This window comes from Gopherus evgoodei, chromosome 9 (assembly GCF_007399415.2).
Source record: "Gopherus evgoodei ecotype Sinaloan lineage chromosome 9, rGopEvg1_v1.p, whole genome shotgun sequence".
Taxonomy (NCBI): Eukaryota; Metazoa; Chordata; order Testudines; family Testudinidae; genus Gopherus; species Gopherus evgoodei.
This window is the reverse complement of record NC_044330.1, coordinates 49,038,141-49,065,380: the sequence shown is the minus strand read 5'-3', so window position 1 is coordinate 49,065,380 and position 27,240 is coordinate 49,038,141. Positions and strand designations below refer to the sequence as shown.

At 46.2% G+C, this 27,240-nt stretch overlaps 1 protein-coding gene across 1 annotated transcript in view; it reads left to right on the top strand.

The window, feature by feature from the left end:
• MYO7B (myosin VIIB) overlaps positions 1 to 27,240 on the top strand; it is a 75,406-nt gene that overhangs the window by 23,670 nt on the left and 24,496 nt on the right. The window contains exons 15-30 of the mRNA XM_030576071.1: positions 701 to 838; positions 4,061 to 4,213; positions 4,781 to 4,879; positions 5,425 to 5,519; positions 6,815 to 6,899; positions 7,411 to 7,633; positions 10,559 to 10,575; positions 11,819 to 11,962; positions 13,988 to 14,197; positions 15,444 to 15,586; positions 20,396 to 20,554; positions 22,405 to 22,531; positions 24,046 to 24,165; positions 24,850 to 25,023; positions 26,001 to 26,228; positions 26,712 to 26,879. Coding sequence (XP_030431931.1) covers positions 701 to 838; positions 4,061 to 4,213; positions 4,781 to 4,879; positions 5,425 to 5,519; positions 6,815 to 6,899; positions 7,411 to 7,633; positions 10,559 to 10,575; positions 11,819 to 11,962; positions 13,988 to 14,197; positions 15,444 to 15,586; positions 20,396 to 20,554; positions 22,405 to 22,531; positions 24,046 to 24,165; positions 24,850 to 25,023; positions 26,001 to 26,228; positions 26,712 to 26,879 — 2,283 coding nt within the window. The remainder of the gene's footprint in view (positions 1 to 700; positions 839 to 4,060; positions 4,214 to 4,780; positions 4,880 to 5,424; positions 5,520 to 6,814; positions 6,900 to 7,410; positions 7,634 to 10,558; positions 10,576 to 11,818; positions 11,963 to 13,987; positions 14,198 to 15,443; positions 15,587 to 20,395; positions 20,555 to 22,404; positions 22,532 to 24,045; positions 24,166 to 24,849; positions 25,024 to 26,000; positions 26,229 to 26,711; positions 26,880 to 27,240) is intronic.

Here is a 27,240-nt window from a genome sequence, read left to right as displayed (position 1 = left end):
AAAACTGGCAGTAACTAAAATAAAAGTGCATTTCCATTGGAGTTGCACCAGTGGAACAGAGAGCAGAATTTGGCACTGTTGCTATAAGCAAAGGACTCTGTATTTATGACCATATGCAGATCAGCTCTTAACTTTTCACTATGTATTCTGCGTATTTTTACCATTTCACTATTTACAATAGCAATAATGACCTTGGAGTTAGACTTCTGTGGCTAATGGCTGGCTGGGAAGCCGTGGGCCCTCAGCCTGGCCAGCAGGGCATGAACTGCCAGGTAATGCCTAGCCTGGAGGTCAGTATTGCTTATGTACATGCTGTTTCCTATCAAGCTCACAAGCACACACACATTAATTACCATTGCAATAATAACCTGGTACATGCCAAGGCAGGTCCTATAACATACCCAGAACTTGTCTGCAGAGAAGGATCCTTGCCCTTGGTACACACGATGGGTAGGACTTTGCCACTCCCACGCACACTGAGCAGAACTTTACTCATGTGAGTAATCCCAGTGAGCGCAGGGGGGTTACTGGCACAGGTAGGTATAGCGTAGAGTAAGGATGGCAGATCTGGCCCCTAGTGGGTACAGAAACAGAAATTAGGGGACTGTCAAAAAATGTGTTTCTCTTTCCAGGAATACACAGCAACGTTATTAGTGGGCCCATGGGAGATAAGAATCATGTATGTGCTTATTCTCTCCAGGGCTCGGATACCACCAAACGCCTGTCTACATTAGGTGGTCAATTCAAACAGTCTCTGGAGCAGCTGATGAAAATCCTGGGGAGCTGCCAGCCGTACTTTATTCGCTGTATCAAACCCAACGACTATAAGAAGCCTTTGGTAATATTTCAAAAATACTAGATCAACGTCTTACCTGCAGTAACGTTTGTGTTTAGAGGGAAAGTGACTTAGCAGAAATCCTCAGTTGCTGCATAGCATCTTGTATTTCCACCTTAACCAAGAATAGCTGGAGTTCTAAGGTGGCTGTAATAAAAAAGGCAATAGTACAGAGTGGCTTTAATTTTAAAGGGCCCCTGCAAAAGGTTTTGGAGTGATGTATTGCAAAACCAGGAATGAGGAATATACTGAAATATTATAAAAGCCACTCTTGTGCCTGCAAAGCAGAGAATTGGGAGGGTTTTAACTAACAACAAATAGGGAAAGGGAAAAAATATAACTATGGGGCCAAAAGTGATCATACTGAGGGACAAAGGTGTTGGTGTTTAACATGGAGAAGGGCCATCTGAGCAGTGTCACAAGGGAAGAGGGAAAGTCTTGCAGTTACGACACTGGACTGAGTCTCAGGATATCAAGACTTGCTTCTGCCCCAGACAGGGCCAGCCCTACCATTTTTGCCGCCCCAAACAGAAAAAAGGTAAATTAAAAAAAAAAGCCGCCCGAACTGCCAAAGCAAAAAAAATAAAAAAGCCGCTCGGACTGTGCTGCCCCAAGAATGGACAGAATGATGCCGCCCCTTGGCATGTGCCGCCCCAGGCATGTGCTTCCTCCGCTGGTGCCTGGAACTGGCTCTGGCCCCAGACTCCCTGTGCGACCTTCATCTGTCCATGCCTCAGTTCCTTCATTTGAATTGGGGACAATAGCACTGAGCTACCTCAGCTGGTGTGCTAAGAGTCAACAGAGAGGAGGTGCTCAGAGATTGCAGTGATGTGGTCTATAGAAAAACCTAGATCAAATGGAATTAAGTTCTATGTTGCAAGGTCCAGCACCGCCAAGGTGCAATTATCTGCCAAGCTAGGAAGCGATGATGGGATCGTCCTTACTAGAACCTCCCAACTAACCAATGGACAGACTACATTTAAAACACATACGTGGGCTTTGCACTCACAATCTTGTATCTTTTCAAAAACCTGCATCAACCTGCTGTGGGCATCCAGGGTTTGGTCCAAAGCCCACCGAGGTCAGTGAGAGTCTTCCTAAGGACTTCAGTGGGCTTTGGACCAAGCCTCTAGTGACCAGTGTTTGGCAGATGTAAATTCGGGCGGGGGGGGCGCAGAGCTCCTTTGACAAATGTGTGTCCACCTTAGTTTTGGAAACAAAAGGCCAACTCAGCTGCTCTATTGAGTCAATGGAGTGATGTCAGCTTGCAATAGCTGAGGATCTGGCCCAGAGACAGAGAAATACAAATTTTAAAAAAAGAATTGGCCATGTATTGACTCACACACTGGCTGCGCTGTGGTTACCTGAATGGAGCACATCATTTGGTTATGCTGAGTCTTCTCTTGCAAACTGCCATGTGTTTTCAATTCCCATTGACTTCAGCAGACATTAAGGGTGCTCAGAACCTCCTGGGAGGTGCTCAGTGTCTGGCCGAATTGAGCCATAGAGTGGTCTAATCATATCAGACCTGATCCAACTGCCTTTTAAAGTCTGTAGGAAGGCCATCATTGCTTCAGTGGGACATAGACTGGGTCCTCGCCTCCAACAGGAAACAGGGCTCAGGTTGCGACGAAACAATAATGGAACGACTTCTTCCATACTGCCATGCACACCAAGGCCTTTACCCTGCCAGCTTAAGCCTGTGCTTACCTGTTAGTACGTGACTAGTCCCACACAGGTCACTGAAACTACTTGCCTGCTTAAAGTGGGTCAGCCTGGGCAGGATGGGATCCTGTGGCATAACTGCTGTCACTTGGAGGGGTGTATCCCTGTCTTTCATCCAGTAGCCCTGAAAAGTTACAGTTACTGTGCACCTCTCAGCCGGCACATGTCCCACCACAGCAGAGGTAGCCACAAGTAAGCATGCCAGTGCCGGTGGTATGTTTCTGTTTTCTCAGTCTATGTGTGATTTGAACAGAATAACTACAGAGGACTGAAGGGAAAAAAAAAAAACCTGCCCACCCTCAACTGTTCAAAGTAGCTGGTGAGTATCTCTTCACTGGTACTTGATGGTCTGTTCATATTTACATCAGGCAAGAATTCTGAGATCCTGTCCCTTATCTACTCACTGGGGCTGGCTATCATTATTCAGGATGTAAGGAAGTTCACTTCTTAAAGTAACCTCTTTAGACCCCTGATCTTAACACTTCGCAGTTCATAAAATCCTGCCCTTCCCCTCCCTTAGTCTCTGCAGCTTGTAGGAAAGGCCCTTTAAGGGGTTACAATTTCCAAAGCGACATTTTACAAACAAACTATGCACAGAAACTATAGCACTAGACCACACTACGTGAGCCTGAGGCTCCAGGGTCTTGCCGCTTGTGCTGTCACTGACACTTATGCAAAGGGAGAGTACAACCCTACTGGGCTGATTTGGTAGCATTTGACAGTCACTTGTAAAGGGGTCAGTGACTACACAGGTGGAAGTCTGTGGTGAATCAGGCCTGGTTTGTGTCATCTTGGTTTCTTTCAGCCCTTGTGGTTGCAGTGGGGATGTTAAGCACTCTTGGTGGAAGTTTCAGGGATGTCCAGATTTTATATTTGCTTGCTCAGATTGGGTCTTGCCTTCAGAGTTACCCATTTCATACACCTATCTGGCAATCTGAATGCCAAGGTATGGGATGTCCTGTGTACATGCTCACCTTTGAGCACTGGGCCCAGAGTATTATGGATGACTTTAAGGTGTGGCTTTTTAAAGGACCTCACCTGAATCTCTAATTTTGTTCCTTTGATAAAATGCAGGCACAATTTTGCAGGGGCAGTATCTGATCTGTAGATATCTCACTGGTTTGTAGGATCAGTTAGGAAGTCAGACCAATAAGTGTCACAAATTGTTCCTGCCGTTATTTGTTACCTACAAAAGCAGACCCACAATTTCTCATGGGTCTAAAACTGCAGATGTGGAATTGGAAATGGCCTTTAAAAATCAGACCTAAAGTAAATGGATCATTTCTGCTACTGGCATGTGCAGTTCCACAGAAGTCCTTTTCTTACACCAGCAATGAATTTGGTGCATTGACTTATATAAAAAAGGCAATTTAAAAAGAGAGTAGTATCTCATTTTGAAACCATCCTGGTATCTGCAGGAGTTGGCAGATGCTCTCTAAGGAACATTACATGAACAACTTGTTTCTGTGATAAGTTTTTTTCATGTGTCTGTCCTTTCAGTTGTTCGATCGGGAGCTGTGTATCCGACAGCTGCGCTATTCGGGAATGATGGAAACCATTCGGATTAGGAAGGCTGGCTATCCGATGCGCTACAGCTTTGCAGAGTTCTTTGAGAGATACAGAGTAATGCTGCCAATGTCCGCTCGAGAACAGGTGTGCCCACAGGAACTTGATTAATGCTAACTGGACTTTTCCTGATGAGGCATTGAGAGTAATATACTTTGTTAGGTTTTAAGCCTCAAATGGTCTCACCTCACTGCTCACATATATTGGAGCACATGGCTAACCAGGGTTTAAATACCTTTATTCTTCATGTTCACGTTCCCTTTAGCTCAAGCAGTAATGGCTCATGCTGTTAGATCCAGAGAGCCTGAAATTCCTGAAAATATCCCAGCCAAGCACATCATTCCAAAATCTAAAACACTTTCATTCTCCGCACCCTCATTTCTGAGATCTCTCTGCACTGAGAAATTAACATTCCCCTGGCTTTGGATACTGGGACTTCTCAGAACAAACACAAACATTCCTCCTGCTCTTGGTCCTGGAGCCCTTTAAACCCAAGCCATTTGTGCTATTGGCACTCTCAATCCTGAGGCCTCTCAGACCTTGTAAATTTCTGATCCTCACGCTTTGAAATGCCAGGGCCATAGATGTTTAGATCCTGCAACTTCTATATTTCTAACCAAGCCCCAATCAATGACAATGATTTTTCCCCATCAGCTGCAGGATGATGCTCGTCGGTGCTGCATTTACATTTCTGAGGTGATTCTAGGGAAAGATGAAGACTGGAAAATTGGAAGAACCAAGATTTTCCTCAAAGTAAGTAATGAAGGCCATTTGCTACCTCTTAAGGTAAAAAAAAAAAAAAAAAAAAATTATGAGTGCCTCATAGGAAAGCTTGAATTCTCAGTTAAGGAGAACTAAGTCAGCGATGCCGAGTTCTAATGTGAATACTCTCCGAGGCTGGCTCTTTGGCCCTTTATACAAAATAGCTCAGCAGGTATCGCTGTGCCACCAAATGGCTCGTCCCATAAGAGGCTGATTCACTCACCCACTCCCATTTTCCATTTGTGCAGTGGAACAGTGCATTGCACTTCATAACTCCCTGCTCAGGCCCTGAGGGTACAGAGCATGTTATAGTGTGGGCATACTGTACGTCTGCAGATGGCTACAAGCAAGCATAGTGGGCCAGGTGCTGCATAAACTTCCTCCTCCAGCTCTGAGAATGTACATTGAAGCCAACTCGCAGCACGCCTGCAAGTTCTGGGCCTCTTCAGCACAGATGCTGCCCTTTGTGTCAAGTTTCTGGTGGTTCTGTGTTGAAACCATTAAATCAATGTATATTTGTAACTCTTTTTAAACAGGATTATCACGATATGGTATTGGAGGTGCAGCGAGACAAGGCGCTCACTGAAAAGGCCATTCTGATCCAGAAGGTGCTGAGGGGATTTAAGGACAGGTAAGTGCTTTTAAAGAGCACGAGAATTCGTAGTTGTATAAATTCTCATCAACTATTCTCCTCCTTGGGGTGCATTATAACATAAGTAAAGCACTGACTATATCAGTCCGCAGCTTCCATTGGACTTAAATTAGATTCCTCTGGCACTCAGATAATATACTGATTGGGCCACGTAAATAGATAGGCAAAGATTTTGCTCATAGATTTGTTATGTTTTCTGATTCATTTTATCTCTGCCTTACAACATCCAGTGGTGCTGTACATGGCACCCTGCATGCATGTGAAAGAATGATCAATAAATCCAGCTGGAAGGAGGATTTGCATTGATCAATTTCTAGTAAACAATGGGCTAAATTTCAGTGCATGAAATCCTACTGCAGTCAGTGTCCTCTTTTAATCTGCAGATTGACCCTATTCAGTTATTCTCCCTCCCAATGTAAGATTGTTCCCTGTAGTTATGGTTCCTAATGTTTTGTCCAGTTCAGTTTAAAAAGTCAATGTATGTCAAGTTTACTTACCTACTAGTACACAGCCATCCTCAGCTGCTCAGATTCCTTTAAGGTTTGATTTATCACTTATTAATCTAACTCTGACCTATCAAAGTGTGTTTTAGGGAACAGTTCTAACTGTGTTTGAGAATGTGTCTGTCAATGAATGTGCAATACGGGTGTCACCCACCCTGCATTTACTGGGAGAGCTTTCACTGTAGGAAGTTTGCTTATTCAGATGGGTTTTGCAAACATTATCAGTTATAACTCAAGTTCTAAGTATATGGTGATCAGATGCATAGGGTTAACTTAACTAGGTCTGATTTCTGGAAACTGGACCACGTGTTCAGGGGTCACATCTCCAATGCATTCCACAGAGCATGTGGCCTGGAAATTACTGCTGAGAACATTACTGGAGCATCATGGATCAATCAATAGGGATTACTGGTACTTTCCTTAGACTCTCCTCTCTATTAGCAAGTGGATTCAGAGTGCATATGACAGGATTTTGGATATCTTGTCTAATTCACTCTGCTGCTTTACTTGCGCTAAGAGCTGAGTAACAGGGTGAATCTCTGACTAGTGCTATGCAAGGGGTCAGACTAGATGATCAGAATGGTCTCATCTGGGTTTACCATCTGTGAGCACGGGGTGCAGGTGGGCAGGATGTTGTGACTGAGAGGGGCTATGTATGGGCTAAGAGGGGAGAGCCACTGCTTCATTCCTGCCCCTCACCCTTGTCTGTTGTATACGATATGGCAGGATTGCCTAGCAGAGTAACCTGTTTCTTCACCCATCTGCTTTTAGGAAGCAGTTTCTAAAACAGAGGCAGGCTGCTGTGAAGCTGCAGGCAGCATGGAAGGGTTATTACAGCAGGAAGAATTTCCGACTGGTAAGTGAAGGGGTTCTGGCCTCGAGGGTGTGTGATTACTGTGCTGTATGTGGTGGGAGTTTGGAGCGGCTGCTTAGCAATGAGAGAGAATGGGCAGAGGGGTGGTGGATGGAGAAGAGGGGTTAAACCCAACAGGGGCTCTGAAGCACCTTAACCCTTGTTGAACCCAAGACATGCCCCCTTATTAGTCCCAGGAAGGCCATTTTCTTACATTCAGTTCTCTTCAGTCCTGTTCTCTCTCTCCCCTTCCCTCCGTTTCCTGGGATTAATGTCATTCCCTACATGTAATAGGCCATGCAGGAGGATCTTCAAAACCCACTTTATAGAGCACTGCACTGGCAGGAAATAAAGCATTCACTCCAGCGGTAACTTCCAGCAGCTGTGTCAGCTTTCCTGAGTCTCTGTCCAGGACAGCTACAGAACTTGTTATCCTCTGTCCAGCCCAACACAGTCCTAGCCTCGTTTGCATCAAGACTAATCACTTCAGCTCATTCTTCTCCACCTGCTGCAGATCCTGCTGGGCTTCGAGCGCCTGCAGGCCCTCTTCCGGAGCCGGCAACTTGCTAAGCAGTACAAAACAGCCCGGGCCAGTGTGATTAAGTTTCAGGCCCTGTGCCGAGGTTACCTGATGCGTCAGAAGACAGCGGAGCAGATGAAGGCTGTGGGCATTATACAGGCATATGCCAGGGGTATGTTTGCTCGTAGGAGTTTCCAGAGGATAAAGAGAGAGGTAGGTATGCACAGTCAGCCATCTTTGAAACATGACGTTGCTTCTAGGATTCTCTGATAAGCATGGGGAGCAGCAAGCTCCTATAGGTGGCCAGTCCCCATAGTGATAACAAGTATCCCCGGATGAGTTCTTAAGGCATCATGATAGAGTTGACTGTAGCATGTTCTCTTTGGTGTAGAATCCTAGAGTTAGCATGATGATGGTTCTCCAGGGTCTGGACGGGTATGAGAACAGGAACTTTAACATATAGATCTCATGTATGTCTGTCGTCTGTGCTTATTAAATTAGGGGATTTGCAGACATGGGACAAAATCACTTGGGGAAATTGCAAAAAAATAAAATGCATTTTGTTTTAAAAAATGAAGAGTTCAGGAATATTTCTGTGTGGGAGGTATGGAGGGAGGAGGAAAATATCTTATATGATACTATGTTCCAGTAACTTCTGAAAAGGTAAATCCATTTCTGTAACAGGGCCTGATATGGTCTCTTATGGAAATCAGACTGTATTGCATTCTGGAATGAGATATACTCATGGACAAAACTCCTAATTTAATATTCGTATTTCAATAGCAAATAGGCATCCAGTCATAGGCCAAGTCCCCATTGTGCTAGGCACTGTAGAAACACAACAAAGACTGTCTGCCTGTCTGTCTATGGCTCTTCGAACATGCTTATTATCAAATGTCATATACATAGCTAAGAGCTGGACTTCCACTCTCCTCCAGTTCCTTCATTCAGCCACTGCTACTTGCCAAGGGCCAAGTGCATACCTAGAGGGGAAGCTTTTGGGTTTTCTCTTCTTCCTTCTCTCACTTATTCCCAAGCAAGATCATCAGGGCATCCCCTTCCCCACGCCCTGCCTGGAGAAAGCATTCAGGCTTACAGTGGATTCATAAAGTCCGTGCATTTTCTCTTACTGTCAGGGACGTCCTTACAAAAATGTGTAAAGGGAGTGGGGTGGCCAAATGCACCTTCAGTACTTGCCTCTTACAGAGGACAGCAGGAGCCTTGTGGAGGAGCCCTGGTTAACCTCCTGGGCATTTCTTTCATTTGAATATCTGCCCCTTTTCAAACTAAAGAATTCCAAAGGCAAAAGTTCTCCTCTGAAATAGTTTTCTTACATCCAAATAGTGCTAGTTTATATGGGCCCTGTTGCCAGGGCCGTCCTTAGGCATAGGCAACATAGGCAGCTGTGTAGGGCGCCTGAAAATTTGGGGCACCACTGGGTCTTAGTGTCCACCCTCTTGTTTTCCTATCCCTGTTCTGACCTTCCTGCAGGCTCCCACAGATGGCTGCTCTAGCCTAGTGAGTCTTCCTTGGGAGGGAATCTAGTAGTTAAAAGTGAAAAAACCTCCAGCCTGCCAGAGCTATTAGCACAACATTGAAACTGTTAAAGAGATATTCAAGGGGTAATAAAGCCATTTAACAGGCATTTGCCAACCCCAAGGTATATACTGACAGGTTTCAGAGTGGTAGTCCTGTTAGTCTGTATCAGCAAAAACAAGGACGAGTCCTTGTGTCACCTCAAAGACTAACAAATTATTTGGGCATAAGCTTTTGTGGACTAGAACCCATTTCATCCGATGTCCATGAAAGCTTATGCCCAAATAAATTTTTATACTGTCAGTTTCTGACTTTACTGACAAAAACAGTTGTGCATTAATGTAATATTTACCCCGAACATGTCAGTCTACAGGACCTTAGTTTAAAATTTGCTTTAAAAATATTTCATTAGTGAGCTGGTGAAGATTATAAAATCACATTTCTAAAAAATGCTTGCATAGAGTTTTAGATGCACAATCATCTTTAGCCTTAAATGCGTGGATCTTCAGATATACAGTTTTTTAAATAAATCCTTCAAAAGACCTCCCTTATCTAAAATACACATTTTAATTACTATAGTTAAAAAAAAAGTGCTTCCAAGTCTTCCTGTCCTTTCTGTCCATCCCTTCACCACCTCTTCCCCCACTCCCCACTGAAGAGAGCCCTTAAAGGGACAACAGTCCTTCCCCTCCAGATAGCTGGACAAAGAGTTTCCCTTTCTTTACTTCTGACTATCTGACGAACTAGTTTTAAAAGAACCCACCAGCAAAATCAGTACCTTAGTAAGACAAAATCCTTGTTATACCTAAAATCTTTGGAAACATATTTTTTTAAAGTTGGTGAAATTTCATAACCATGTCTCTTGTTTTGGAGATCACACAAAGTAAATTACTGTTCCCTTTTTCTAAAAGCAATGAACATTGTTATGAACACACTAAACCTCTCTGATTAATTTAAAAGAATGTCTTTGTTTCAGTGAGTTAAATATGTAATAATCTGGAATGCTGGTTTAAGATTTGAGTACATTTAAAATATAAATTCAACTTAGAAATACTGAATAAGAAAATGTAAAACAGAGAAGAGCTGCATCATGTATTCCATTATATGTAATGTTGTATTCAGCAGGACAGCTGACTCACCCTTACTATGAAGTTTTTGCAAATAAATCTCTGACAAACTTCAGGGCATATCAAAAAACCTGTGACTGACATTTTTTATTCCCAAATTTTAGTGCTTTTAATTAGGTACTTTCTTCATGTCCATTCTGCATGAGGGAGAGGGCATGGAAGTCTCTGCGGGGAACTGTGACTCTCCGCCACCATGAGGCAGGCCGGGCATCTCATTATCCTTTGCTGTCAAGTCCCTCCTCCCCCTCCCCCACCAGGCTGTGAGCTTGTGCTGCCATCCGGCACAGGGGCACCAGTTTAATAATACTGCATAGGGCCCCATAAATCCTAAGGATGGCCCTGCCTGTTGCCAAAGACAGCCAATCTACAGCTGAGCAGCCACTGAGGGCTATTACTAAAATCTCGGTGTGGCAGCCACCCCTGCTTCCCAGCTGATGGCAGAATGTAGCCTGCAAAGCAGGGTGGAGATGGTCATAGAGTGTTACTGTTCCCTGCAGCACCAGCGTAGAGTAGAAGCCAGAAGGCTATGCTTAGAAGAGGAGAAGCGCCTCACCCAAATCATCGGGCCAATGAGAGCAAAGCAAGAAGCCATGAAGCTCGAAAAGGTAGGAGTCAGGATTTGGAGGGATGAATGAAGAGTTCTCGTGCGTGCTCACGGACACCCCACCCCACCAAACAGACATGCATTGGGCTGCATTTTCAAAAAGTAACAACATGCAGGTACAGTTGTGACCCCACTTGGGTTTGCAAAGAAAGAACTGTGCAAGCAAGTCAGATGTGCTTGTCTGCCTGCACATTTTCCCAGATTGCTCATGCCAGTATATCTGCAGCAATGTACTAGCACATTTGCCCAGATTGCCCATGTCAATGCGTTACCAAATATTTAAAGTCACACTCTTCTCTTAAGAGTTTGGGATTCTGTGTTTTCCCTATACCAGCTATTAATACCACTGCCCTTACAGCTGCATTGTTTTTAGGCTAAGATTTAAAATGAAACTAATTAATGAGCACCAACAGTCAGGTACGACTTTAGACTTCCAGTTTTTAGAATCTTGGGCTTAGTTTCTTATCTCATCAACTATTACACATCAGTAAGTGAAGGAGAACTGACTTTCTGACATTTTCTTTTGCAATGTCCCATAATCCATTCAGTATAATCTGTTGGTCATTTGGGAGCTGAAACTATTTCTCCACCCTACAGAAGCTTTGCTGTTCACAGGAACAGGTGGAAACATGGGAAGCTGTGGACTTTGTGGCCTTCTATAACTGCAAAAATATAAATGACTTTTTGTGAAGTTGGAGAAGAGAAAAATGTTGCGCCCAATTCTGATTTCATTTAAATGTTCACTTATTAGATTGGGGTGAATCACTGACTCCTGAATTATCCCATTGTGAGTGGGATCAGAGTCAGACTGCTGTTAGTTTTGGCTTTATGCCACACTTCTAGCATGTACTTTAATTATTTTTTATATCCTAGGCTGTGTCGATCCTGGATGTAGCTCTCCAGTGCAGACTCCAGTATGACTCACCAGTACAAGCCCCATTCTGCGCTGGTGCATTGTGTCTACATTGGGAGTTTGCACTGGTCAAACTACATCTATATAGTTACATCAGTGTAAATGGTCCTAGTCTAGATAAGCCTTTTGTTCTAGCTAAACATGCTTCTAGTTAACCTTAATGTGTCCTTTGTGTGTTTAAAGGAGCACCTGGCTATGCTGGAGAGGGAGGAGGAGGAGGAGGAGAAGCAAAGAAAACACAATGCTCTCTCCAACAAACCACCACTTTATGATGCTATCAGCGATCAGGAAATGGTGGATACAGTGTTTGGTTTTCTGCCTACTGTGATTGGAGGCCAAGAAGGGCAGGCTCCTCTGGGATTTGAGGTAAAGAGCAGCAAAGACATGATGGGCCAATAATGTCCTTGACTTTGCTGAATTTGCACCAAGGATAAATTTGGCTCAACCAGCTTCTATAAGGTGAAAACATGAGCACTGAAAGAGACCAGAAAAGAAGAGTTAAGTGGATCCACCCTCTTGAGTCACATGATCTCATGCACTTGGCATCCTGGGGAAGCTCATTAGTAGCTCAATTAGCATAAGCCTCTGTCTCGTACAGGGCTTGAGAGCTCTGTGCCTCCTGAGGTCACATAACACCAGTTCCTTTCCTCTGGCAAACCCTAGAAAACCCAGGCCAACCTCTTCATTCTGTGTTAGTCTCTTTTGTTGTGCTTCCAGGGCCCGTTTCTCTGTCTGTAATTTTCTTGTTAGTCTTTTACAGTACATGCATGCATTTCTTGTGGCTTCAGTAGCTTTCTGTTTGAAAACAAGAGTTAGGAAGAGAGTGGTCCTGATATATAGAGCTATGTAGCCTGTGTGATAGCATCAGTTAGTGTTTTATCTGGAGAAAGATCTTGTTTTGCACACAGTACCTAGGTCATGGGGAGGATGTTCCAGAAATGGCCAGCATATTATCCATGCCCAGTGAGACATGCCTTGGAACCTCTCCAGCTTGACAGTTTGTTGCCTTGGAAAGGAATGTAATTTGGCAGGACATGGGATCTGCTCCTGGATATCACCTTGAGCTGTCAGGTCCAGGGAGAAGTTCCAAAGGATACTTCCAGCCACACCAAGGAAAGCTAAGGCCTGGTCTATATTAGAAAATTAGGCTAGTTTAACTACATTGGTCACACCCCTGAGAGGTGGTGTTAAGCCAACCGAAATTCCCGGGTAGACAGCGCTTTCCCTGACCTAGCTACTACCTCTCGGGTTGGTGGATTAGCTATGCCAAGGGAGAACCCCTCCTACTGGCATAGGTGGTGTCTATACGGAGGTGCTAGAGTGGCACAGCTATGCTGCTGTAGTGTGTGAAGTGCAGGCAAGCCCTAAGTCCTACTTAACAGGCATAGGACTCTCTCCTCAGCATTTTGTTGACAGATCTGCTTGTTGCTGGGAGGCCGGACTGTGCTTTGAAGTCCCTACTTCTGCAGCATTGTTGAGGTTAGGTCCAGTCTTCTGCTGAGCGTCCTCTGCCTCAAGAAAGTCAATTTCATCTCTGCAAGAGGAAACATCAGGAGGACTTGAGGAAGTGCAGTCACCTGAGAGGGTTTAGTGATGGGAGGTCCTTCTTCCAACATACTTTCTTAGCATCCCCTCCCTTGGCCTCCTTGGGGTTAGCTCTGCCAGGACCCATCAGTTGCCAAGTACCCAGTCAGCTGATTGCCCAGGATAAAGTAATTTGGGGTCATTGCCATTCATTTCAGAGGATGGGGCTTCCAGGTTTCTGATGAGTGATGGAAGACTCCAGTATTAGCTGCACCAACCGCCTTAGGTCACGATCTGAATGAACCATGCTTGGGGTGCATTGGTTTGGAGATACCTCAAGTGCTTTACCTTCATCGCATTAAGACCTGTAGCGTTCTGAAAGCTGAAGCACTGAACCATGTATGACACTGCTGCAAGGCTGAGTCTCTAACACTGCAGAAGTACAGGGAACAGAGGAAAGACTTCGGAATTGCAGAAGGGGTCTGTGGTTCCGGTGGAATGGAATGGGAGGAGGCAGGTGGATTAGAATGAGCAAATAAATCTCTCTCTAGGTCAGTGTATAGTGAGTGCTAGCAGGAATGATAGGATAATGAAATAGAGCCTGGCTTTCTCAATGAGCAGATACCATAATGTTCCCAGGTCAGCTGGGATCCCAGGCTGAATGCACTTAGTGATAGTTAAATCTCCAAGAGCAGGACAGGCATAGCTCCCAGTGCCTACTGCTGGCGGATGGAAGTAGCACTGATATTAACTGAGATTCACCTGGCTGGGACCCCAAGGGCTCTTTCTGGCAAAGCTGGGAGGCAGAAAATAACTGTACAGGACATGAGGAGAAAGGAAAGGGGCTCTTGTCTGTGTTCTGTACAGGACCTGGAAGCAAAGGCAGGCAAGCTGGATGAGGTGGACCTGGACATGATTCCCATGAGCATGGAGCTGGAAGAGGAAGTCGATGACCTGGTGGAATACACGTTTCCAAAGTTTGCAGCCACTTACTTCCAAGGATCCTCTACGCACACGTACATCCGGAGGCCGCTGCGTCACCCACTGCTCTACCATGATGAGAAAGACGATATCCTGGTATGTTCTTCCTTGAGTGCCCCTGCCTGCCTTTCCTCTCCTCCAACAGGCCTGTCATTCCCTGACCAGGGGCTGTGGGCAGGGGAAACTCTAGAGCCAGAGATACTCCTGAGCACTACAATGGAACTAGTAATTTCGATGTTCCCTGGAGGCTGCTCGCCTGTGAGTCTTTGCTTCCTGCTGGCAGGTGCTGTCCACAGCCTAGGGCTGGCTGCACAGGAGAGAGCCCTGCCACTCACTCACTCAGCTGACACAAGAGGCCCTGATGTAATCGTTTCTCCACCTTTATTCTACCAAGAAAAAGACTCTGGGAGCTGGCCCCAGCCACTCCTGCTCAGGGTGGGGGTGGGGAAGAAGGGGCTTTAGGCTCACCCTTTGCCAAACTACTGTTGAGGCTTCTGGTTTTTGAGGTGAAGTTGAGGGGGAGTGGAGGACCATGCCTTCCCATCATCCTGCTGTTGCTGTTCCTGCTGAGGGATGAGGAGTTCTGGGATTCCCTCATTTAGCACAGGGCAGCCTTAGAAAACCAAGGTCCCTGTCCTGCAAGAAATTTGATGTCACTCCCTTGCAGGTTTGGGTCCTAAGGGCTCTTGGGAAAGCTGAATGCTGGCTACCAATCACTGAGTAAGTTCAGACTCCGGCTCAGCTAATATTTCTGTACCACTCGCCAGCCCCATCCTGCACCATCCCCAATATTAAAAAAACTGCCTCACAACAGCAGCTGTCTGAGGGCTTTAGCGGTAATACAGCTGGTCTAACAGCTTGTCTACACTTAAACGCTGCAGTAGCACCGCTGTAGCATTTCAGTGAAGACACTACCTAGTGTGAAGGGAGGGGTTCTCCTGAGAGGTGGGAGTTAGGTCGATGGGAGAACTGTCTCTACTGGCAGTTAGGTTGGTTTAACTGCATCGCTCAGGGGTGTGGATTTGTCCCATCCCTGAGCAAGGCAGTTATATCCACCTAATTTCCTACTGTCAGCCAGACCTAATGTTCCCGCCAGAGCCACATGAAGCTTCACACACCATCCTCTCTGCATTGGGGATACATGAATATTGCTCATATATGACTTGAGGGTCTATGGAAACTTCTCATGTGAATGATCTGGAGCACAGGATCTTATCTGCCTGAACAGTGTTGTGGGAAGCAAGAAATCCTACCATATGTGTGTGTGTGGCTCTCTGTGAGCATTGGGGAGCCTGGAGTTCTCCATACCTGTCTGACTCCACATGGGTCTCCTGCCTTTCAGGCTTCCTTGGCCGTGTGGAATATCATCCTGCGATTCATGGGTGAACTCCCAGAGCCAGTAATGTTTGCTGAGAACACCAACAGCAAGAGCAGCTCTGTGATGACGCAAATCTATGACACACTTGGCAAGAAAAGCCAGGTCCAGCTAATGAGCAACAACACTCCAGAACTGGTAAGAGGGAGAAGCCTTTATTTTCAGACTCTTCCGTCTGCTATCGTGCTGCTGTTCTGAGGGGTGAGAGATGCAAAGGAACACTTGAAGGCTTTAGCACTCCTGCATTTAACACATACCAATAGTCTTCTCTGGAGAAAGCCAGCCTCACTGGAGGAAACTGCAGCCGGTTCTGGCAGCCAGGGTGAAAACATTCACATACCAGTAGCAGGGCTTAAACACTCTGCCTGCTGAGTGGAGAGCCTCAATTTGAGATAACCTCTATGCATTAATGGCCAGATTTTCAAGTATTCAGAATCCTCACTGTGATGTGGATGGCCAGATTTTCTAAAGAACTTTGCACCCAATGGACTGAACACCTGAAAATCTGACCCAGTGTTTAAAGAGATGACTTAGAATATTTTTACTAACAATTTTAATAGCATCTTAGAATTTTTTAACAAGTTATTGTAATTTTACTTCTTCCCAGGTGGTTGTAGCTGGAAAAAGCCTTTTTCTCCACCTTGAGCCTGTCTCTAGAGAGCCCTCCTGTAGGAGTCATATTGGACCTCTGCGAGTGGCACCTACAGTATGGCTCCGCACAGGCAATGCAAATGGAGAACAACCAACACTGGCAATAAGCTTTTTTTTCTTGAATCGAAGGTGGCCTCAGCATTACTGAGCGTTAGCACTCTAGCCCTCACAGATGAAAAGAGCAGCTCATGCTAGTGACCTACAGGAGAAGTGTGGGCACAGCAGTTGTGATCTGCTCTGCATAAGGAATTATCTGTTGTAAGCTTTTCTACAGAAGCGGCTCTCAGCCTATCCAAACGACTGTATCCCTTTCGGGATTCTGCTTTGTCTTGCATACCCCAAAGTTTCACCTCACTTAAAAACTACTTGTTTACAAAATCAGGCATAAAAATACAAATGTCACAGCCACACTATTACTGAAAAACTGCGTACTTTCTCATTTTTACCATATAATTATAAATCAATTGCAATATAAATATTGTACTTGCATTTCAGCATATAATATATAGAGAAGTATAAACAAGCCACTGTATGACATTTTAGTTTGTACTGACTTCGCTAGTGGTTTTTATGTAACCTGTTGTAAAATTAAGCAGATATCTAGATGAGTTGATGTAACCCCTGGAAGAACTCTGCATACCCCTGGTTGAGAACCACTGTTCTATAGCACACATCAGAGTAATGTCTAAGCACTTAGATGAACCTTTGGTGACCTACAAGTGACCAGAAGTAAGGGCTGTTGACCGTAACTTCCTCTTTGCATTCCTGTAGGATCCTGACTTGTGCCTTTAATTATGGCTAAGCGAAATCATGCTGCTAGCAGTGCTTAGTTGGAGCCCAAGGGGACCAATCAGAAGTCTGTCAATGGATAGGCTTCCTACTGGTGCATCCCATTGTGGCACAGCAGGCACTCCTCAGCTGGTGCCCCTCTCTTCTCACCAGTCAGCCCTCGGGTAGGGTCTGATATGGTCCCATCCCTTTTGGGGTAAACAGAGTCCTGAATCTCTACAGCCCAGCAGCTTCATGCCAGGTTTTCAGCCTGACTACAGACTTGAGTCAGTTCCATTCTTTATCTCCAGGGCCTCCCCGCACTACCTTTGTCAGGCTCTCCCTCTGCCCTGGGCTCCAGCCCTGGGACCCTGTAAATATCAGGTCTGCCTATCCAGACCCACTGCTTCCTGCCTGGGCTGCTTCCTCCCACAGTCTGCCTCTAGGCCATTCTACCAGCCCCTCCTCTGCAGATCCCAAAAGGAAAAGCCCCATAGTTGTGAGGAACAAGATATATGTAAGATTCCCTTGCCAGGCCTACCTGCCCCTAGGGAGGCTCTGATGCCTAGCAGCATCAGTCACCTTCCAGCCCCAGCCAGGCCTTCCTTCAGGCAGTCCTGGGATAGGCTCTGGCCCCACCAGGCCTTCTTTCAAGGGCTTAGCACAAAAGGCCCTCTTCTCTTCCCAGCCAGCTCCTGACTGAATTGGGCTGTCCCTTTTAACTCCTCCATCCAGGCTTGGCACTGCTCCCAGGTGAAGTGGGACAGGGCTAATTGAGCCCACATGCTTTCATTAACTCCTTCCCATCTAGTGTGGGTTTTGTACACCCTATCCCAGGGTCAAAGAGGGTCTTGCATTTAACATAGTCCTTGGAAGCCTCCCCTAGGGGAATGGAGCAAATGGGAGGTTGCAGCCTGGTTGAGGAATGAATCCAGGACTGGCTGTGCTCACAGAGAACTAGAGTTAATGATGTAGATACCCTGCAATGTAAAACTAGTTCAGAGTTCATCAGGGTGGCAGAGTCCTGACAAAGACACAGTCTACTTCCATTGTTCAACAGACAGTTTAAAATACTGTGAAGATGGTGGAGGCTCATGGGATTTCAAAAGTCAAGCCCTGGCATAACTTGTTCTACTTTTGAAGTCAATGGTAAAACTTTCAATGGGAGCAGAGTTAGGCCAATGCTGACCACCTCTGAAAAATCACACCCTGAATGGCAGCTCCTAAGAATGTTGCCCAGATTTTCCAGATCGAGCCATTGTACCTGAATTCTTGTGTATGAACAGTTGAATGGATTGCCGAAGAACTACTGCACTCACAAGATACTAATACTTTTCTATTTAAAAAAAAATAAATCACATAGGCCCAGTAGAGTGCAGAAAGAATGAAACACAATAAATAGCTCAAGTCCTCAGCTGACACAAATCACTGTAGCTCCACTGAAGTCAATTGACACCAGCTAAAATTCTGGCAGTATTTCTCTATAGCATTGTCAGAAAGCTGTCACTCCAAAGGCCCTGACATGGGAGAGAAGGTGCTTTGGTTGGTGACTACCGTCACATAATTCAGCATTTCTTTCCCTGCTTGGCATTCCTTAATTCACTGGTCTCTACTGCACTCTGGGCATTGAACTAGTTTTCTGTCATGACCATGTCTATTTTAGGAAGCCTACAGAAGGAATAACAGAGTCTCCAAGGGGGTCTCCTCTGTGAAGCTGAAACGTTCCTCGAAGCTGACAGGAAAGGTAAGAGGCAGACACTGACATAGCATTCTCCAGGTATCTTTGCCAGGCCTCCTGCCTCCCCATGCTGACAGGCACTACGGGCTGTCTGTCCCCTGGGCTAAGAACTCTCTCCCCAAGCAGCTCCAGGGCCAGCTGTTCTCCGTGTATGGAACTCTGGCTCTGCTACTTGCCACTGAGGTCATTCATGTCCTGACAGGTCCCCTTCCTACAGCCTTGCCGGCCCTTCCCGCTCCTGTTGAAGAGCAGCTCTTCTGCACAATGAGCCCTGCATAATTAACAGTTGTATTATATAGGGTGCCTAAAGGCCTCGCTCAGGGTCCCATTGTGCTAGGTGCTGCATAGATACAGTGAGTGTTCTGCCTTCAACAGCTTACAGTCCTCCCCGCTTCCTCTCAGACAATTCCTCTAGAGCAGAGACCGCGCATCCTTTCCCACTCAGTGAGGAAAATCTTCCCCTCTCATGCATCTTTGAACAATTCCCAGGCCCTATTGTGCTAACACAGGGTGGTTCAAATTCAGATTTTCTCCAGTTCTTCCCTGAAGGACAATCCCTCCCCCAGTTCTCTCTCACAGATGTCTTAGCCTCTTCTAATCCTTGCAACTGGGAGATTCCAGACTGAGCGTCCTACCTTTCCAGAGCAAGGACAGGCCTTTCTTGCACCAGGACATTGAACCAGAGCTGGTTGAAAAATGACAATTGTCATAAAAAATGTCCAAATTGTGTCAATTTTGCAGGGTTTAAAATGAACCCGTACCCAGTTTTCACCACTTTTCAAATTGAAATTTGCATTGATGTGTTACTGAAAATTGCCATTTACCAATTTTCAGTAAATGAAAAAAAAAGTTGATAATATGTTTGACAGAAAATGTGGTGAAAAGCTTGACACAAAAAAATAAACATAGAAAACCAAAGTTATTTGCACTATTTGTCATTGTTTGTGAAAAGGCCATTTTTTCAAGGAAAAACATTTGAAAAATTTCAACCAATTTTACTGTTAACACTGTTTGGAAGGGAAGGACACCACCCCCACCCCCAGACACACACAATTTGGTATGACTAATACAAACTCCTGTGTTCTATTTTCCCATTCCCCGGGACCAGGCTTCAGATGAGAAGGTGATGCTAGCGTTTCATTTTACTTATTTAGACAAACTGCTCTTTGAAAGAGAATGACAACTGACAGCAGTCCTTAGGCCAGTCACAATGTATGAACAGTGCTACTGAGCACATAACATAGTGTAGCGCATTGGCTTTGGGTGCATGAATGAGGAAAAGAGGCTGCTTGCTAGTGCATGGTTCACTGAAAGGATAAGGGACCTACCACTAACACAAGCTAGAGGAGTTCTGCTTTGGCACTAAAGGGAAAGGCTTCTGTGGTTGAAAATGAAGGAGCAGCTTTCTAGTTCTGGCTTTTCAGGTATGTTCTTTAATAACTGTCTCAGTTGATGCAGAACATAGATCCTTTATATCTATCTAGATGTTTACAGAATACTCATCACTACGGTATATGAGTGCAACAGGGACTTCATGCTACTGCACAGCAGAGCCAAAGGTCACAGTAGAGCTAAGTAGAACCAGCTCGTTGGTGAGGGTAATGCTGCAGCAATAGATATTTTGGGTTAATTTACATTGAAATGATGATGCTCTGGTCAGCTCTCAGCAGTCACTTGGTTATGCTGGGAATGTTTTGGCTGTAGAGATACAGTAGAGGCATCTATTCCTGGACCCAGTTGCAACTGACTAGTACAAAAGAAGAGCTCCTGAGAATTCTGCCTTTCTGTTTCAGGTGGTGAGCCAGCTGAACAGCAGGGAGGAGCTAATCCAGGAGCAGAGCACAATCTTGGATAGACCGATGTCCAACCTTGAAAAAGTGCACTTTGTTATCGGCAATGCAATCCTGCGCCCTGCCATCAGGTACGGAACTTGCACCTGTCATCAAAGGCTGGCCAGCCACTCTCAGCTACAAAACCATCCTGAGCTCTCTTTCCAAATTCTGCTATCAACTCCCATTAACTGAGGAGTTGGGGCTCAATTCAGCTCTGGGGAAGTCTGTCTAGATTAGGGTGACTAGATGTTCCGATAAAATAAGGACTGTCCCAATATTTAACCCTTTGTCCCGCATCCTGATGAATGTATGGTCGGGACACCTTGTTCCAATATTCAGGTAAGGAGGCGAGCGGGAGGGAGGCGCCGACTCCGTGGGTGCTCCAGGGTTGGAGCACCAATGGGGAAAAAGTGCAGCCAAGCTCCCCACTCCTCGCCTACTCCCCCCAGTGTGCTACGTCCCTACTCCTCCCCCACCCCAGGACTTCCCGCTCCCTAACAGCTGTTTGACGGCGTTTAGTGCTTTCTAGGAGAGCGGAGAGGAGCGGGGACGTGATGCGCTCAGGGGAGGAGGTGGAGAAGAGGCAGAGCAGGGGCAGGGACTTGGGGGAAGGGGGTGGAATGGGGGAGGAGTGAGGGCGGATGCTTGGGGGGGAAAAGGTGGGAGGTGGATGAGCACCCACCTGGCAGAGGGGAAGTTGGCGCCATAGGGGTGAATGGCGGGCGGCAGGTTGAAGAGGCAAGCGAGCAGGCTAGAGGGGTGAGGAGGTGAGCAGTGCATGGGGGACTGAGGAGGGATGCAGCAAGCCAGCAGGGAGCTGGGGAATGAGGAAGGGCACAATGGGGAGGGGGTGGGACCTGTGACAGAGTGGGGCCAGAGCCTGGGAGGAGCGGGGTTGGACTCTGGGTAGGGCTGATGGCACCCCATTGTGTACCGAAATTTTAGTGTTGTGATCTGGTCACCCTAGTCTAGATTCCAGACTAACCAGCTACTCCCAAGAGGTTCTCTCACCATTGTCTGCTGGAACTGCATTCCTCCCTGCCTGTCCTGCCATTTTTGATGGGATCAGTGTCCATCTTACTGGTTCTCTCACTTATATCGACCTCTGTCACTGAACATCTCAGGGGTATGCAGTAGGGCCCGCTTTTGTGCTTTAGCCTGCCAAAAGTTCAAATGTCTGATGCAACACCAGTTTTAGAAAATCTGACCTAAGAGGAAAGGTTGAAAGAATTGGGCATGTTTAGTCTGGAGAAGGCGGAGAAGGGGAGACACATGCCAAGAATTTCAAATATGTAAATGGTGGTTATAAAGAAGACTCCGATCAATTGTTCTCCATGTCCACCAAGAGTAGACCAAGTAGTAATTGGCTTAATTAGCATCAAGGGAGATTTAAATTAGATGTCAGGAAAAACATTCTAACCCTAAAGGGCAGTTAAGTACTGGAATAGGCATTGTGCTTGCCCCCTGTGAGCTGGACTGAAACTCCCAAACTCATTTCACATAAACCACCAAAGAGCTGTCCAATGGTCACAATCAGACTGGCCTGGACATACAGCACCCATGGGGACAAAGCACTGTAGGATTAACTTCCATGTGCAAGAGGCACTGGGCTGAGATTCAGAACATCCTAGCTTTCTGTGTAACTTGGACAAGTCAATCACTGTCTCTGGGCCTCAGATCCCCACCTGTGAAATTGGATGATGACACAGTAATAGTTCCTACCTCTGAGATATCAGGAGACTGGATTCCTGAATGAGGGGGAGGTGCCTCCTGAGCACCGTGGAAAAGGAACTAAGTAAAATACACTGAGCTGACACAGAGGTAATTTTAAAGGGCTGAAATGGTCGGTCTGAATGCTTCAGGGATCCATCCAGCCACAGTTTGACAGCAAAGTCCATCATTCTCTTTGACAGTGTGATCAGCATGTGTCTTGTTACAGAGATGAGATTTACTGCCAGATCTGCAAACAGCTCTCTGAAAACAACAACAAGAGCAGTCGAGCTCGAGGCTGGATCCTCCTCTCGCTTTGCCTGGGCTGTTTCCCTCCCTCAGACAAGTTTGTGAAGGTATTATGCCCTCATTTCCTGGACCAGGTCTGGGGGTTTGTTTATTGTTGTATTTGGCTACAATGTGTAGAATTAACTGTTTGGTTGCTATAGTGGCTGGTGGTAGGGTGGAGGCAGAAACTGCCCCACATCATTACTCTCATGGACAAATCAATACATAAATCTCTGGTACTGTACCCTTCACCCTCCCTCAGACCTAAATGCACGAGCCAGACACTCAGCTGCTGCATTGACTTCAGTGCTCTGACCATTTGAGTTACTCCAGGTTGCTTCAGAAGCGCTATGCCAATTTACACCTGCTGAGGATCTGGCTTATACTGTACATATTACAGGCACTTGTAACGCGATGGGAGGGGAATAGTTAAGAGTAAAGTTCAGCAGCAACTCCCTCACCACAGAATGCTCTGCAAGTATTCCTCCCCTCTCCCGACAGCTCTCTCTGCAAAGCCTAGGACCCAGCCCAAACGGAAGGTATAGGGTGTGGACAAGATGAGTGCATCCCTGCTGTCATTCCATTGACATCAGTGGGGCCTGATTCTGATCTCACCCACACCACTTTCACAGTGGTGTAATTCCACTGCCTACTTCAGTGGCGTTATTAGTGATTTAGGGGAGAGATCCAAATCAGGGCCAGTTACCCCAGGGATGAACTCAACACAACAGGCCTGATTCTGATCTCATGCTGGTGCAACATAGGAGTAGCTCATCTGAAGTTAAATAAATGAGATTGAGTCAGGCCTATTGTCTCCAAAAGTTTATTTCCTTTCAAAGTGTATTTACTGTCAATTACAGTGGAGCCTATCTTAGCATCCTGCCCTTCCAGTGATTGGTCCCTGATCCTTCAGAGGAAGGTGAAAACACAATAATACCCCTGGCCAGTTGTTCCGGGCTGCACGTTGGAACGGAAATAGTGCCTTTCCTAATTTACAGGGATACGAGTACTCTGCCCCCGAAGCATGAGGTTTGCAGGAGGCTTCTAGACAGACTTGTGGATTCAGATTACAGGCCAAATTTCCAGAGAGAGTCCTGAGGTGCATGTGCAATTAAGCACCCATATTTGCATGTGCAGTTACTGCGATTTTGTGCAAACAGTATGACTGCATGGACAATGGATGCCCTTGGTATCATGCAGTCACCAGGCAGGCGCGTGCATTTGCAATAATAATTCCAATCATAAATATAGTGAGCAATTGATACAGATCTTACTCCCTGTTGAGGGTTTAGCTCTGCATATCACTACAGATAGTTCTAGTGCAAAACTCTTGAACTTCAGTGAATTGACAGGCTAGTGTGAGCTCTGCAGGGGTTGAAGATTAATTTCTCCATAGATATCTTAATGGACGATAAGTAGTATGATTAGAAAACGCCAAGAAAACCAGTGCAATGCATTGGCAAGTTGGTTTGGGAACAGCTATTATAGGATCAGGCTGATCTGATTTATTGGCCCTTGTGAGTCCCCAGTTCTTTAGCAACATCTGCGTTTCCTAACTGTCTCTTATGTTTTGTACATCCAGTACCTGCTGAATTTCATCCGCAGTGGGCCCACGGGCTACGCGCCATATTGTGCTGAACGGCTGAAGCGCACCTATACTAATGGAGCGCGAGCTGAACCTCCCAGCTGGCTGGAACTACAGGTAGTTTCTCTCTCAAAAGCGGGCTCTCAGTTACGTATCTGTGTGTTCATGTTGAATGGTATTTACTTGTCTTCACTGGCTGATCTTTCCAAGTCCAGGAACTGAAATACAGTAAACCTGCTCTGGCTATGCTGTTAGAAATGCACAGTTGTAGTCACTCCTTGCCAAGTGGACTAGCAAAATCAGAACTTTGTCATAATGCATCAGATCCATGAGATGGGTGACCAGTTGTGTGCTGCTGCATTTGCTGTCCTTTTGATGAAGCTGCAAGATGGGTGTGGCACCATTTTTTATTCTCTTTTCCTTTGTCTGGGCCCTGCAGACTGAGGCCAGGCCTACACTAAAAGGTTAGGTTGACCCAGCTACATCGCTCAGGCCTGTTGAAAAGTCCTCAAATCCAAGAATTTGTCTGTCAAACTAGGTACCACTTCCTGGGGAGATGGATTAACTACAGCTAGGGGAGACCTCTCCCATCGCTGTAGTGAGCATCTACACTGATGCGCTACAGCAGTATTTCTAGTGAAGACGTAACCTCACTTAATGAGCTGAGATCTCAAATATGATTGTGACAGTGGTGTAAAATTGATGCAGAGAAAGCTCTTACATCTAAATGACTCCTCCATTCTCCTTGGGAAAGTGGGCTCTGCCTCTGATTCTTCTCATTCACTTAACTCTGGCTAACAGGCAACAAAGCAGAAGAAACCCATTGTATTTAATGTCACCTTGATGAATGGCCAAAGCATCACGGTTCCTGCAGATTCAGCCTCCATTGCCAAAGAGATCTGCCAGTTGGTAGCTGATAAAATGAAGCTGAAGGATATGTTTGGTTTTTCACTCTACATTGCTGTGTATGACAAGGTAAAATATTGAGATCCATCCTGAAATCCTTAAACTCCTCCCCAGGAATGGCCTCTAATAACCCTCAGAAGCTCCTCCCCAAGGAATGACCTCAAATAGTCCTCCACAAGCTCCATGCTGGGAGTCTCCTCTAATATCTGTCCTGCCTGGCTGAGGACTCCCTTACAGCACTGGCTCTACTCTCCTTGCTTTTTGTTCCTTCCAGCTACTGACAGTTCCCCTCCATCTGTTTGGCGGGCATGTGCCTTGCTCAGGCATTCTTGTTCTCCATTATAGAAATTCCCTTCTCACTGCTGTCAGTACTTCTCAGACCTACACAGGGGAGAATTCCATTTTCCACGCTCCCAAGTCCTAGGAGCTGATGATGCATTTTGCCATCAATGGTACTTAACCCAAACCTTGGAACAGTTGCCTGTGGTCCCCGTGAGGCACAGCTCTTTAATTCACATGCTGCCATTCTGCACATCCTTTCCCACTATATAGTTACGCTAATGACGTACTGATTTAGAACCAAGATCCCCAAGCAGCAGGTGTCCGGGTGCTCAGAGTTGGGCTCTAAACTAAATGGGCTGAACTCAGAAGTGACCCCATTATGTACAATATACCATCAATGCAAGGGCAGGTAAGTGGGTGTATGCTAAACCCTGAGCGGGCAGAGGTGCATGGCTGTAGCAGGAAAAGCAAATAGATGGGTGTATGATAAAGCAGTTCTCCTCCTGGACCCCCATACCGTCACCTTCCTGGTTGGTTTTCCAGACACCACCCTGCCCTTCCGTGCCCTGGTGTGTAAGTTACACCCATTTACCAGTGTGTAACTTACCCAGTCCCATCCAGGACCCCTCTGAACTAGCCCACCATATGAACTGATGTGTCTGGGACCTCTTTGTTGTTAGAAGACAGAGGCGTTCTAGTCTATTGTCACTCACTAAATTACAAATCAGGCCTTTCCCTGAAGCAGATTATCCCTCTGCTCTTAGGTCTGGTCACTGGGTAGCGGCCGGGATCATGTCATGGACGCCATCTCCCAGTGCGAGCAGCTGGTGAAGGAGCAGGGGGCCCATGAACGCAACACCCCATGGCGCCTCTACTTCCGGAAAGAGATCTTCACTCCCTGGCACAACTCGAAGGAAGATCCAGTCAGCACGGAGCTCATTTACCACCAGATCATTCGCGGGATCCGGTTTGGAGAATACCGCTGTGAGAAGGTGGGGTTCCTGACTCCCCTTTATGCAGGGGCAGTAGGACAAGGGGCTTCCAAAGGGGATAAGCAGAGGAGGGAAGGCTGATGGAGGTGTGTCTAACCACCCTCTCAATGGGCACTTTTCCGAATGATGGTGCCAGCAGCCCTGCCAGAGTATGATGTAAGGTAAGGTGCATCTGCCAGCTCACGTTGGATGCCGCACACACATCCAGAGGAGCTCCTTGGGTTCTATTTTAATATTAACTTGATTGTCCTGCTTGGCACTGTGACCCCATCCTAGGTCATCTCTCTTCCCACTGTATTGTTGCCTACGGCAGCCATGTTGAGAGCAGAAAAATGACTGTTGCTATATGGACTCCAGACTGTGTAGTGTTGGATAATAATAATACCCAGCTCTTGTATAGTATGTCTCATTAGTGGATCTCAAAGGGTGGTAGGACTCAGCTATGACCTTCCAGGCTTCATTTAACCAGCTGAATTGTTGCAGGAGGAGGATTTGGTGGAAGTAGGAGCAAAATATTGCTACATTCAGTTTGGTGACTCTATCCATAATGAGCTGGTTCAGAAGCTACTCCAGGACTTCATCCCAGCCAAGCTGCTGAAGTCAAAGCCCCAGGAGAAGTGGGTGAGCCTCATAACATATGCACATGCCAAGGTATGGACCTCACATAAAACCGTGAATTGATCTTGAGCCTCCAAGACCCTGTGTTAAGCTCCAGCTTCTACTTCTTTAATTGATGAATTACATTTATAACATGCCCACTGGTGTGAAGTGTCCCACGGAGCAGTGAGGGGAGCGCTGGCTGGTGCCTGGAGATTTGTCAGAGAGCAGCAAGAAGCATCTCCATGCAAGTGCCCTGGATGGTTCATTAGGGAGAGCAGGAAGCGGGGCCATGCTGTCTCCTCTGGGAGCAGAAAGAGGCAGTACAGTTTATTTCTGCAGCCATTCAGGGGGTTTCTTAAAGTCATCACTGGCTGCTGCTGTGGTGATTGATTCGGGGCAAACCGCAGCATGG